The sequence below is a fragment of the Anguilla rostrata genome, chromosome 4 (assembly GCF_018555375.3).
Source record: "Anguilla rostrata isolate EN2019 chromosome 4, ASM1855537v3, whole genome shotgun sequence".
Classification (NCBI taxonomy): domain Eukaryota; kingdom Metazoa; phylum Chordata; class Actinopteri; order Anguilliformes; family Anguillidae; genus Anguilla; species Anguilla rostrata.
The window spans coordinates 23,907,569-23,920,465 of record NC_057936.1 but is presented as its reverse complement, the minus strand read 5'-3'; the positions used below and the strand labels follow the sequence as shown (position 1 = coordinate 23,920,465).

General features: G+C 39.8%; 2 protein-coding genes across 3 annotated transcripts; both read right to left on the bottom strand.

Annotated features, from left to right (window-relative positions):
• Positions 1-122: 122 nt before the first annotated feature.
• admp (anti-dorsalizing morphogenic protein) lies at positions 123-3,407 on the bottom strand. 2 transcript variants are annotated; one of them, XM_064331611.1, is made up of 6 exons: positions 3,094-3,407; positions 2,319-2,563; positions 1,878-2,014; positions 1,632-1,754; positions 1,264-1,459; positions 123-1,042 (listed from the first exon to the last, which is right to left on the bottom strand). In XM_064331611.1, the coding sequence occupies exons 2-6, from the start codon at positions 2,464-2,466 to the stop codon at positions 624-626; spliced, it is 1,023 nt and encodes a 340-aa protein (XP_064187681.1). In that variant the 5' UTR covers positions 2,467-2,563; positions 3,094-3,407; the 3' UTR covers positions 123-623. The 2 variants fall into 2 exon arrangements, with proteins under 2 accessions (XP_064187681.1, XP_064187680.1); XM_064331610.1 differs by lacking the exon at positions 3,094-3,407 and having other exon boundaries at positions 2,319-3,067.
• Positions 3,408-5,591: 2,184 nt separating this feature from the next.
• On the bottom strand, positions 5,592-12,061 carry pnhd (pinhead). Its single transcript, XM_064331607.1, has 7 exons — positions 10,646-12,061; positions 9,952-10,047; positions 9,494-9,639; positions 8,840-9,101; positions 7,914-8,095; positions 6,439-6,497; positions 5,592-6,058 (listed from the first exon to the last, which is right to left on the bottom strand). Exons 1-7 carry the CDS (start codon positions 10,698-10,700, stop codon positions 5,908-5,910), a joined length of 951 nt encoding a protein of 316 aa, XP_064187677.1. The 5' UTR covers positions 10,701-12,061; the 3' UTR covers positions 5,592-5,907.
• Positions 12,062-12,897: the final 836 nt, after the last annotated feature.

Sequence of the window (12,897 nt, the reverse complement as noted above, 5' to 3'; positions counted from 1 at the left end):
GTCTGTTATATATTACATATTACACAGTGGATGTTTGTATAAGAAAGGTGATCTTGCTATGTCTGATGAGTGCTATTACTGGTTAAATTGTAAACTACAGATTATTCAATGGTGCATTGTCAGGACAATCCCTCAGAATCCACATTTGATTCAATTTTTTTTTTTTAATTTCTAAAAAACTTCTAAAAAATTTTCAGCCATAAAGTTTTTACACATTTACACATGTACAGCTTTTCCAAGATAAATTCCTGATCTTATATTAATATATATAGCTATTTACATATCATACAATGGCACAGGGAATGCAAATACATGCACGTCACTCAGAGGTCTCAAATGGGCTGGTCACCACATGCTGTGCCTGGTGCATTTTCACTCAATGTGAATCCCAAAGGCCACACAGACTACCTCTACTTGTGTCTATTGCAGACACCTGAATGCTGAGACTGAGACTACCGTACTGTTTTCTGGACCAATAAGGACAGTAGTAGTATCACTTGTTTTCATTAAATGTGCCTGTGCATTTGGACCTTCCCTAAATTGCTTTCCTCTGTGGACAGCACACGCATGAGCTGCACAACCTGTTGCATGCAAAAGCAAAAGGTGACCAGTAGGGGGAGTCCTTAATGGCAGCCACAGCTTCCTGCTACCATGTCGTCGTACTGCTTGAGCACCACGTTTTCGTCGTCGTCGAAGTAGAGCAGGTTGATGGAAAAGAGCTTGTCAGGAACGCAGCAGGGCGTCTCGATGCCCTTGGTGAGCTTGAGCGCGTTGATGATGGACTGCACGGTGGCGTGGTTGGTCGGCCGCATGTTCTGCCCCAGCGGGAAGGGGCAGGAGCCCTTGCAGTGGTACGCATTGTAACCGCGCGGCGACACGATCCAGCCAGACCAGCCGATCTCCTCAAAGTCCACATAGAGGGGGAGGCGCTGGCAGGGCATCTGCTGATCCTCGTCGTAGTCCAGGGAGCGTGCGCTACGGTGTCCGGCTGCAGGCTTCGGAGCCAGCGGCAAGCTGGGGGGGGCTGGGGTGTCACCCACATCTAAGGGTGAAAGACACGATTAAGGATCACTGAGAAACTGAGGTGCAATACAGCATAACTTCATATATATGATATTGTTTAAAAGGCACATAACATGTTTCATGCTCATTTCATCTTCAGTTTGTGTTGGTAGTTCACATCAAAAACCAGTGACTGTAAGACCATGTTCAGCGTTATCATCGTGTCCCGCGGTTATGGGGGGAGTTTGGTAGTCCTGTTACCTGTCAGAGTGCTCTTAAGTGAGGCAGCTCGCCTCCCGTCATCTGTGAAGAGGACCAGCATGGGCTGCTTGCTCTGGTGGTGGTGGCGACCGGAGGCAAACCGAACCAGCTTGGTATCCATCTGGCTTCCTCCCAGCGTCCGCACCGTCACCAGCAGCCCCAGGTTGCTGCCCTCGTCTGCCATCCAGGAGCGCACCTTCAGATACAATAACCGTTTAGCACAAGCCCGTATGTACAGCCTCTAAGTAACTAGTGCATGTGAAGAGGGGAGGGATGCATGTGAGGCGTGCACTTAAATGTATGTGAGAGATTACGAAAGCATTGTGAAAATTCAAATGGCCATTGGTAATGAATTTAAGTGGACTTACTGCCTGTGTGATGGAGAAAACCTCCCAGCCACTGGAATGAACAGGAAGCAGTCTTGAAGCCAGTAGCTTCCTGCCCTGAGATGTGTTCCCTTGTTTGTTTTCAAGGAGCTGGTAAACACTAATCTGTAGACAGAGACAGACTCTCAGTTAATATTTCTTGTAGGGTTATTGCTTATAGCATCCAAATTCAGCTCAACCAGGATGCTACAAAACACAAATCATCTTAACTTCAAAAGCCTGAAGTACCTGGCAAAAGTGATGTCTGTTGAATGCCAACGAAGCCAGAGGTCTCAGTTTAAACAGATGGAGTTCTGCAGTCAAAACCTTCTCCGTTTTGGCAACATTCGACAGGTTGAACATGAACTGGATTTGTTCGCTGTGAACTGTAAGGAAGAGGGGAAGAGGGTGCAAAGTCAAGAAGTGGTCTGAATTTACGTACCAAGAAAAGCCGTATTGACGCACCACACACAAATAACCTCGTCCATTATGCAATCGGAAACGCAACTGAAAATTACAGTTCTACAAATGCACCCTTAGACTGTACGCACAGAAAGACGGATTTGTTGTTTCGAATGAAAGTAATAAAACGTAACATTCTTCGTAAAATTAATGGATATATGTAAACCAACGAACAAATGAAGTGCATCCTTCAGACAATCTAGCAGGTAAAGGAAGTGGTGATCTTACGTTTATCAAAGAAACTTCGAACCGTGTTTCCCTCCAGCAAGTCCGGGTCCTTTGTAACGCCATCAATATCCGCCACCGTGTTGTACAAGTCAAGCATGTACTGTGGTGGTTGCTTTTGGAGACCACGCAAGTGAGGTGGATCTTCCATTCCAAAAACTTCCAAAAGCCTTTTCAGAGCTTCCGAACGCACTTCTTCTGATTCGTTCTCAACAGTAAAGGTGTTTTCCAAGTGGTTCTGCGATGGCCTAGAGATGACAGTGCTCGCCATAGCAGCAATTATCAAGACGGTAGTCAACATATTCGAAAACTAGCTTTTCGGCTACTCTTGGAACAGATCCCAGTGAGGTACTGTATCTAAGGCTGAGACTTCGGTGAGTGGAAATACTCTTGGTGCACGCAGCTTTATATCAAATGGCAAAGCGTTGCCCTGGGTGTCTAAGCCTTCGGACAACAGCAATAAAAGATTCCATTAAGACGCAAATGCAAATCAACAATCAGTGTCTGTAAAGACAATCTAATGGCGGTGTTAACAAGGTGTGAACCTGATTGTAGGTGACTCAAATTGTTCTGTCAATATGCAGTCATGCAGAGGTGGACATCACAGAGAATTTCATACCTTTGTTTAAGGTTTAATATCCCAACCATGACTTATTATAAAAGCACATGAACATAACAGGGTGGTGAGTCTATTTAATCTTTCGGGATAAAAGGCTAGTTCAATTATATCATCAGACAATGTGAAAAACCTTTGTTGAGGACAAGGAAGTTTACTCACCCTGGGAGGCTAACTTCCTCTAAATGGATCAATTAATTTCGACAAACAGGGAGCTAATGTCTTACAGGAACGCCAATTACGTTGATAAACATACAAGGGAAATGCTCTGCAGCATTTTAGGGATATAGGCATACAACATAATGTGTTAATACTAACCGCCAGTTACACGGTCACCTGGTCAAACACAGCTTTACATGATGCCATGCTGTGAGAATCTTGTTCAGTAGGCCTACCTAGAAACGTTCTGAACTGTTTTCTATATCAAATACGACAGTGTTTACGTTCTTTATAAATATACCAGCATTCTCGATGTAAGGGTTTAGCTGCAACATGGGTTGGGTTTCCTAATTTATGCAAATATTGATTGCATCGACACAGGTCTTAGGTCACATAACACACCAGAAACATGACATAATAATGCACGATGTCATCAAACTTTTTGAACGCGTCTCAAAAAGTGCAGTCATTTCACCTGGCTTGCACATTCGACGAATATGCATCTGTCTCCGTCTTTTACAGTGAAGTTCACTAACTGATTTTAATTCGTCTACAGGGACGTGATGGAATGCTAATGTGCAGAGCAGTACTACTGTGTACTGGAGGGGATCGGAAACCGAGGTTTCTCTGTCTCCCACCTTTCCACGCAACAATATCACGCATTTATCACGGTTGATTGTTTGTTCAATGCTTACTGTACACATTCGGTGAGTGCTGTCATACGGCAAAACTGCTGCTATACACATATTTACTGCACGATGCGCGTAATTGTCTTAAGTATTGGCTATTTGCTTGGTTTTGCAATGTAGTCCTCTAAGATTTCCCTGCAATGGTAAGTATCAGTTGAATTTATTATTATTATTATTAGTATTATTATTATTATTATCATCATCATCTAGAAGAATTTTAGATGTTCTTATATCCTTCTTGATCGTCTAAGAAAATGCAGCTTGGCATGATATTGTTCATTAGTAGCTATTTGTTGTCTTAGATTCATTGATATCAGTCTTTAAATAGTTGAAGTAACGATCTTAAAAGAAAGAAAGTCATAGACACATTGTATTGAGATCTGATTCAGAAATAATTATTTTGGAGATGAGAGATAAGAATGGCAGCCATATGAAATACTTTTTCCAATCCAAATGGAGCCTCATTTACATATGAACATGCAACAGAAACTAGGTAGTATGATGGCTTCACAATACAGTTTTGGTATAAAATGATACTTTCTTGGTGGAAGAAAACATGTCAACATAAGAACAACATAAAAGGCAGACCTGAAACCCTGAAACCTTTTCCTGCCACATCCCTGTCACAACTAACAAGCAATTGCCATTAAAAACATACAGACACTACACCATGCCCAACTTTGTTCGACAGAGGCAATATTAGCTTAGTGACAATTCAGGGAGAAATGAAAGCTTATGGCACCACAATGGGAAAACAAACAAATTGATTTAAACTGAGGCAATGATAAATTATATGTCACTGATTTATTAAGTCATAGTTCTCATTTTATCAGTTTTTTTTTTGGTGGACATATGGCATTGGCCACTTTAAATTAAAATTATTTTTAAATGTTCTTTTAAATGCCCTCTAATATTATTTGCACCCTTGATAAAAATGAGGATGGGAGGCTGTACCATTGTTCAGATAAAAAGATTTGGCATTGCAAGTAATTTGTTTTCACCAAAGAGATAGAAGGTACAATTTCTCACGCCTCTGTTTTTGGTACTTTGCGCAATGGCCCTTTACAAGGAGAACACTGCCTGCTCGTCTATAGTGTTTTATGAGATGACATTAATGGGGAATCTTTGATCATTTTTAGCTTCTTGGTGGATTCTAATCAAAGTATAGCATTGGTAGACCTTCTGACCACATAATGACTGTTTTGCAATAAACATCTCTGTCTCCAGAGTTGAAAATGATTGAAAAATTTTGGTTTGAAGTGAAAATGGCAAGGCCACAAATGCAGACCTTGAAAGATTCAGTACTTAAGAATAAGTTCACCGTGAACACTATGGAAGACTACCCAATAGTGTTGTCCTGGAAACAAGGGTGTGAATAATTGTGACAACTATTTTAGAAAAAATATGACTTGTTAAACAAATCTTTTCTGTGGGCAATTGTATTAATATGAAATAATATAATTTTCTGATTTTTGAGCATACAATATAGCTCATATATTTTATATAGCCTATTTTGCACATCTTTATCAAAGCTGTGAGTAACATTGGTGGGCACTGTATATACGTTTGAAATTGTACTGGTATTTTACAACCTTTTTTGGTAATTATTCTTCTATCACAATTGTAGTTTACAAACAGATAGTAAAAGATAACCCATTAATACAGCACCTTCTTCAAGAACTGATAAATTATCAGTCAGTTTGTCTGGAATAACTTCCAACAGTTTTAATGAATGGACCACTCGTTAATTAAAAAATGTTCTCAAAATTTTATTTACAAAATTATTTTTATACATATCTTACATATTTTACAATAAAACTTGAAGACCTAGAAAAATCTTGAAACAAAACATATAACTGCACCACTTCTGTGCCTTTTCATTTGTGCATTTGTCTAATATATAAAGAAACTTCTAGAACCTTTCAGGTCTTTCGGGTTTTAGCCCTTAAAGTATTTTCCCTCCAGGAAATGCAAAGTGATTTTCAGTCATTTCAGGTTGTACACCTAGCTACAGTGAGATAATGTCAGGAATGCAATTTTTCAGTGAAGATTCCTTTGCCTTTATTTGGCTGAGAGTTCTCTTCTGTGAGTGGACGTGTATGGAGTACTCCAGTAGAGGGCGCTGTTTTCACTGCTGGCATTGGCAGGAAGAAATGGCCAGGATGTTGCGGATGTGTCCTTGTCGGCTTCTGAACACATGGTTCTGGTACCCCAGAGGAACACAGGAGCTGGATGTCGCCTTCTCCCACATCAGGCATTGTTCTGGATTAGTTGTGCTCCTTTAAAGTAATTAGGGAGAGCGATATATATGCTGTATTTTATAATCAATACATTTTATAATCAAGTAGATATTTGACTTCTCAGGTGCATTTGCCATGTTTCAGTTAATCTGTCTTAAGCCATCTTCTTAAATGGTTTTAAGAGCTCGCTCTCCCGTTCCTTTGAATTCGCTATAAATTAGATTTGGTTTTTAAATTTAGATCTATTTTCACCTTGGAAAATGTCGGAGTGTGAGTGAGAAAATAAACAGGCAATGTTTGTGGCCAGATTTATGGGCGCTTTACATGAGCCTGTGGTGTTAAAGCAAACAGACTGTTCGGAGAGGAGTGCTGAAACGGGGTGGAGAGTTCTTGAGGGGGGCTGCAGCAGCTGTGCTTACCTGAGAAGGCATCGATTTCCTGCGGCACAGCTTCCTAAACATCTGCCAATGTCAATTTCCTGGGGAAAATTAGCAACACAAAGACAAGGCAATCAGCTCACAGCAGGATGCCAATATGCACCAAGCACCCAATGTCTCCCACAGCTAGGACTGGGGAAGATAGTATTTAGCATTTTAAGTGCTTTGATTTGGCACCTGGAGAGACCATTTGTGTACACTTTTTTCACGCCTTTTGTTAAGGGAGTGGCAGACAGGGGGCACTGAAATAAACAACAGTTACATAAATTACCAAGATACAAAACTTGTCAGCCTAATAGGATCAAATTGGCCTTTTAATGAATCACTTATGCAGTATCTCCATAAAATTATTAGATTTTACTTTATCGGATGAATGTAAGCTGATGGCTGAATTTTAAATGTAATTGTGGCTATGAGTAAGGAAATAGTTGTTTTGGAAGAACATCAATGTATGTGATATTTTTTTCCATTTTTAATGTAAAGACCAGCTGCTCTGCAATTAATTGAAAAACTGAGCCACATGTAATTAAATCTGGTGTTCACACGTAAAAGTTTACTTTTAACTGTTTGCATTGTATTTTTATTTTTTTGTTCATTGCAGTGAAGCAGGTGTCATAATAAAAGGTTCAGTGTGGAAGCCAGTTACTGACCATGTCTTACTGACTGACGGTAAATGCGTGTGTGTATGTGTGTGTGAATACCTGTGGCATGGTATTCAAACCAACTATAAATTCTTAACCCTTTAACCAAAAAAACAACCGTGCAAACTGTTAGAAAGCACCCCACAGCTGCCATTTCACGGTAGTGGAAATGACACATTTGGTATGTCTAGCACTTGAGTACAATCAGCATGCTCTTTGCCTAATCACATATGAATGGTATTCTGGGATTTCCTTTTCCAGTGGTCAAATGTGCTTTATTTCCCAGATAATGTAAGTGATCCCAATAGTATTCCCAATAATGAAAGCGATTGTCATATTTTCATGATTACATTCATGAGTCACCAAGAGAACAAAAATTTCAGGAAAAGGTTGCAGAGATTTGCAACCAAAATTTGGAATACTTTCTGGTGTTTTGTACGTATCGCTGATATGGATGGTGAAGCAGGCTTCCCCTTGTTGGTTTTCACTTACTTCAAGTAGTTTGGATAACTGTTTTGTGTATGAATATTACTTTAAGTAAATCATAAATAGAATAATGACCTGCAGAACTACTGGTATTTTTGTAATTAACTAATGCATACTAATCATGTGGGTTCACATGCTAATTGGGTTAACAATTTTAAAAAGGCAGTGATTAAAATCATTCAGAAAATGTGTATTGGTGTATACATTGTGAATATCTGAAATCGTTTGAGTATGCAAATCTTCCTGACCTTTTTCTAAAGTCAAAGGGTAATAATTGTCTGCACCCCAGAAATGTCTTAAAAATATTGTTTTTTGGAAACATTGCCTCACCTTAATCTTCTCTTCTTTTACTCCATTAGAGCTGTGGACAACTTCATAATGATACTCAATGTATGGAACCCTGTAGCAGCTTTCTCTCAGCTCACAGGCACTCAGTGTCCTGATGAGGTCAAGTTTATCAGGAGTCTCCACCAGGGCTGAGTCAAATTTAACGGGGACACAGGAGAAACCCTCTGCCAAGACAAAAAATAAATAAATAAATAAATAAATAAAGTTAAAATATCAGCCATTTCACATGCAGTAGAATGAATAAAAGACCCCTACCAGACCTTTCTTCCAGGGCTAAATAATGAATCACAGGGAAACTGGGATTTTGGTTGCATTGCATTTCACTATTAAACTTATACGCATGACCGAGATCAGCTATGTGACTCATATAATGACACAGATGCAAAGGTGAATGCGTTGTCAGTTCTTATATACAAAATGCATTGCAACATTGAACTTCATTTCAATTCAATGGTGTGCCTATTTAAAATTAATTAAACATTCAAATATTAAATAAATGTAAGAATGATATAAAATCACAAATTCCCATTTACAATGCAATTTCTAAAAATAAATAGCAAAATGCATGCTTAGCATTCAAACAAGAATTTTTATAAAGAAAGTTTGTTGTTTATATTTTGTTTACATCAATGTCTCGAGCTGCAGCCAAATTATTATGTATGTATGTATGTATGTATTATGTCAGTTTTATCTGTTGATATATGTACTTCATAAGTATAGGGAGAAAGTTCCTTGTGTGAAATGTATGTGGTAGTTTACACAATGCTTTACAAAAAGTATCCTAAATGAGTAAATAAGAGTAGTGGTGCAGCCCTCTTGTGTTAACTGATAGTTTAAAACCACTCCAGTATCTAATGGTTGTACTTGTGTGTTCTGTGTTCATGTGTATTACATTGGACTATACAAACCTGGAAACTCAGTCGAACTGGAGCACTTTCCCACGTCAACGACAGTCTCGTAAGGTGTCTCAAATAAGTAGGTCTTCAAGGCGGGCATACGAACGCACTGTTCCAGTTTGAGCTCGCAGTGACACTCATCAATGACCTCTACTTCTCGTAGCCCTTCCATCAGAAGCACTCGCTCCACACGAATCCCGGCCGGCTCACAGATAGAGCTTCTGCCGCAGGAGGACACTTCACCTGCGGCGTCAGGAGTAGTACGGCCGCGCACCTTGACGAGCGAAGAGAGTCGTTTAAAATATATAACATTTAAATACTCTTTAATAATTATCGGTCTTTGAATATGTTCTTCTCCCCAAATGTGCTGCAATATTGAAATAATAATATTCAAAACAGATTCGCTTTTCATTTTGGCGGTAACGTAATAATTTAAATTGAGCCAAATCTAATTTAAATCAAATTATTTAAAACAGGCACCCGGTTCGTATAATTCAATAACATGCTATGGCACAATATTTGGCACAATGCGGTAACATATTTGTTCATTCATTTTCCGTTTGTAGCTGAAGTCTACGTAACGAATAAACGCAGTACATATAATAGCTTATAATGTGGGGACTAAGGGGCTCCCCCGAGTGGCGACTGGTAATAGCATGTGTTTACCTTTTTGCTCCTGAGGTAGTCCAGCATGGACGAGTGTTTGGAATATCCGGGTAATCCTGGTCCATGTGAATTGGGGGCCCTTTGAACACCCCCACAGGTGGACCTGCACAAACCAACGTCCACACTGACCGGGCTACCGGAGATATCTGAATGAAAATAAAGACGTCACAATTAAAAAAGCACACGGTGTTGCTAATCTGGGACATACTGTAAATAAGTTAAACAAACAAATTCTAGCAGTATCAATGGAGAATGAAACAATTATTGCTAATGGATCTTTACCAACATTATTGTTTTGAAATAATGAAATTAGTGTGGCATATGGTATAAGCAATTCAAATGAGTATTTATGGTTCAAACAGAGCATGGCGTTTCACCAGTGTAATAAATATATTATCTTCCACAGTAGCAGTCTTAAGTGGACGAGTGTTACGCCTTAAGGATTGAGAGATCTTTACCTTGCCCAACATAAATGAAGTGGCCTTGTCTCTTGCAGCAGCTTCTTTCAGAGAAAAGGTTTCTGTGTTCTGCACCCTTGACCAACATGGCTGTCGCTGAAAACACGTCAACAAACACTTTCACAAGGTGCTTCAGATGACAGCGCTTCCACAGCAACAGCAAATATTGGCATTGAAACACACATTATGCACATATTTTTTTTCAGCTGCTACCACAGCATTGCTACGTAAAACATAACCTAATGTGGCATTCCAATCAAACTTATGTCAAAATCTGTGTGGCCTTTTAAAAGCAATATCTACACAGTGTCACCATTTTTACATTGTGTTTACATAAGTTTTTACCTGGAATTTGAACTTCTTCATTGTTTACACTATTCAGGGTGCTACAAGAGTTTGCTCTTCAGGTAATCAGAATCAATCTTTAACTCAGGTATGAGAGAAATATATTATACATATATATGCATATTACATTTTGCAATGCCTTCATGCACATATGCTTAATATTTATATTGAGAAAATGTGTTTCCACATTAACATTTGTTGTTGATGAGGGACACCACTCTCATACCTTTGCTGGTAATCACACCTGTTATTTACACATTGGCTACAGAGTGGTAACCTTGAACTGTTGTCAGAAGCAATGGTAAGCAGAGAGAAGCACAGCACAGAGAAAAGCACAGGCAGTACTTACAGACTGGATGGAGGGCAAACACAACGAGGAACAGACATGTCTTCAGTGCATCCATTGCAACGGTCCCTATGTAACTTCCTTGCTGGGCTCTACCAAGATCCAGAGTGCTCTTCTCGAGCCTTTCAGTGAGATATTTATAAGCAGGCCCCAGCACAACTCATGCAGCACACTTTTGATGCTCCAAAGTGTTTGTGGACTAAAAGACAGAACTAATCAAATTTCCCCGGAGGAGTGCCTGCAGGATGGTATTTAAGGTGGGGGCCCACATCAAAGGCAGTCTTCAGGGTATCAAGTTTTCACCTCGGTCGGCAACCCTCCTGTTTCTGCTGGAAGATCTCCGCAGAGATGTGTGCTAACCTCCGCCTAATTAACTGCTTAAGCAGCTTTGGGTGCCTTAAGTTGTGCTCCCTCAAAGGGAGCAGAGAGCATTAATCATCTTTTATCTCAGGGTGAAGGTGTTTAGCACCTCTACTTGAAACAGAATCTACCCAGGCCATGTAAACAGGATCAGCATGGGGCGCTGGCTAAATGGCGAAAGCACCACCTGGGTGTTTATTCAACGTAGCACCAAATGGCGAGGCCTCTTGCTTTGTGTGGCCCCATTCTGGAGCTCATGAATACAGATTCAGTAATACAGAACTCATTTTTTTTCAGGTTCCAGGTAAGTGGACAGAAAAATATGTGTATTAGTTTTAGAATATATACGGGGAGAAAAAAACATCTTTCAGCTACTTAAAACCTGTTAGTTCCACTCCGATGTTGGTTTGCCTGTGTTATCTGGAAAATGTAACAAATTCCATATTGTCTGAATTGAGGCACAAAAATAATAAATAAATAAGCCTCAAGTTTCATTATCTGTCTGACAATGAGAGAAATAATGATACAAACAGAAGATGCGAGAAGATAAAAATGAATACTCTGCTCAGTCAAGATAAGCCCAGATGGGTGGAATGGCTGTTTCTCGTGACCCTTTTATGTTATTTTGATACAAAGGTAAGGTCATATGGAATGCAGGAGGCTCCATGATTTATGGAACAGGAACTGCTTAGGACAGCGTGTCTGTAGAATCAAAGCGCTTCTGTTACAGAATAGCAACTGCTTGGCAAGGAGATGAAAGGTCATCAATAATCTGCATATAATATTATTTAATGAAATACACTGTCTGAATGGTTGTCTGTGATCCTTGTGGCAGACTCAGTAATGCCGAATGGCTGTCTGTGATCTTCGTGGTAGACTCACTTGGTAATAGATTTCAGCAGATGAAGTTATCGGCCTCTGATCTCTTACCTTTATCCCCACCTACTTTCACACTGCGTATGGTGTTGAGATGAACCGGGTTACACCTCAGGCTCCGACACCTTGAGATGACTGGCGCAGGGATTTGCTGCAATTTCGTCGAGACAGAACAGCAGCAATGTGAGTCCTAGAGTGCATTCGCTTGGCTTTGGGGTTTTGTGCTGTTTTTTGGATCTTAAAATCAAAGCAATATGTACAGAACAGATGTCATAAACAGTGTCATGAGACTTTATAGTGTTATGAAGACTTTACCGTTCTTTCAGAACAGCTTAGATGGATGAGAACATGAAGTATATCAGAGATATAGTTCCCATTGCTTGAGATACATTTTTGATGGCTCACACAACCTCACCCCAAGTACATACCATTCAGTTCAACTGAGAAATCATTTATTATTTTAAATTTTAGCTTGATTAAACTGGGTGTGCTCTGGGACTTCAGACCGACACACCAGCAGATGAAGCATTGAATAGGAGCATCGCCTTGATAATACCTTGAATGTATTTGAACATTTACAGAGAGAGGAGAGGTGATTGTTCATTAAAATGTTAAAAATATATAGTAAAACCAATGGTTTTGTCTGACAGCTGATTAATAATGAAGAGGGGCAAAGGCAAGGATTATGAGCTTGGTCTCCTTCAGTACTTGTCTTTAAGTCCTTTTGTTTTGATTTTCCAAAACACTGACAATGCAGCTCAGAAGTGCTTCTGCTTCCAGTAATCATAGTAAACAAGGCCAGACTATATTAGACACTTGACTGTAAACACATATACAGACGAGCAGAACCTCGCCCCTCACCACTGCTCAATACGGACTGGCATGGCAAAAATCAATGAGATTCAAGACCTAGTGCAGATTGCTGTCACCTTTAAATAAAATTTACTCTATTACTCTATTGACTTTTGGTTTAATCTCATGAAAACCGCAGGGCTGCGTCTCGTGTTGGGTGATGGTGT

Bases quoted from the DNA above. Each gene is read 5' to 3' on its own strand.
- pnhd (XM_064331607.1), bottom strand. From the start codon at position 10,700: ATGGATGCACTGAAGACATGTCTGTTCCTCGTTGTGTTTGCCCTCCAT. The intron at 9,102-9,493 runs GTAAACACATGC...TCGCTCGTCAAG, and splicing joins ACTACCTCAGGAGCAAAAAG to GTGCGCGGCCGTACTACTCC. The intron at 8,096-8,839 runs GTTTGTATAGTC...TTGTCTTGGCAG, and splicing joins CAGTTCGACTGAGTTTCCAG to AGGGTTTCTCCTGTGTCCCC.
- admp (XM_064331610.1), bottom strand. From the start codon at position 2,616: ATGTTGACTACCGTCTTGATAATTGCTGCTATGGCGAGCACTGTCATC. The intron at 1,460-1,631 runs GTAAGTCCACTT...TTGTATCTGAAG, and splicing joins TTTTCTCCATCACACAGGCA to GTGCGCTCCTGGATGGCAGA. The intron at 1,043-1,263 runs GTAACAGGACTA...TTTCACCCTTAG, and splicing joins ACTTAAGAGCACTCTGACAG to ATGTGGGTGACACCCCAGCC.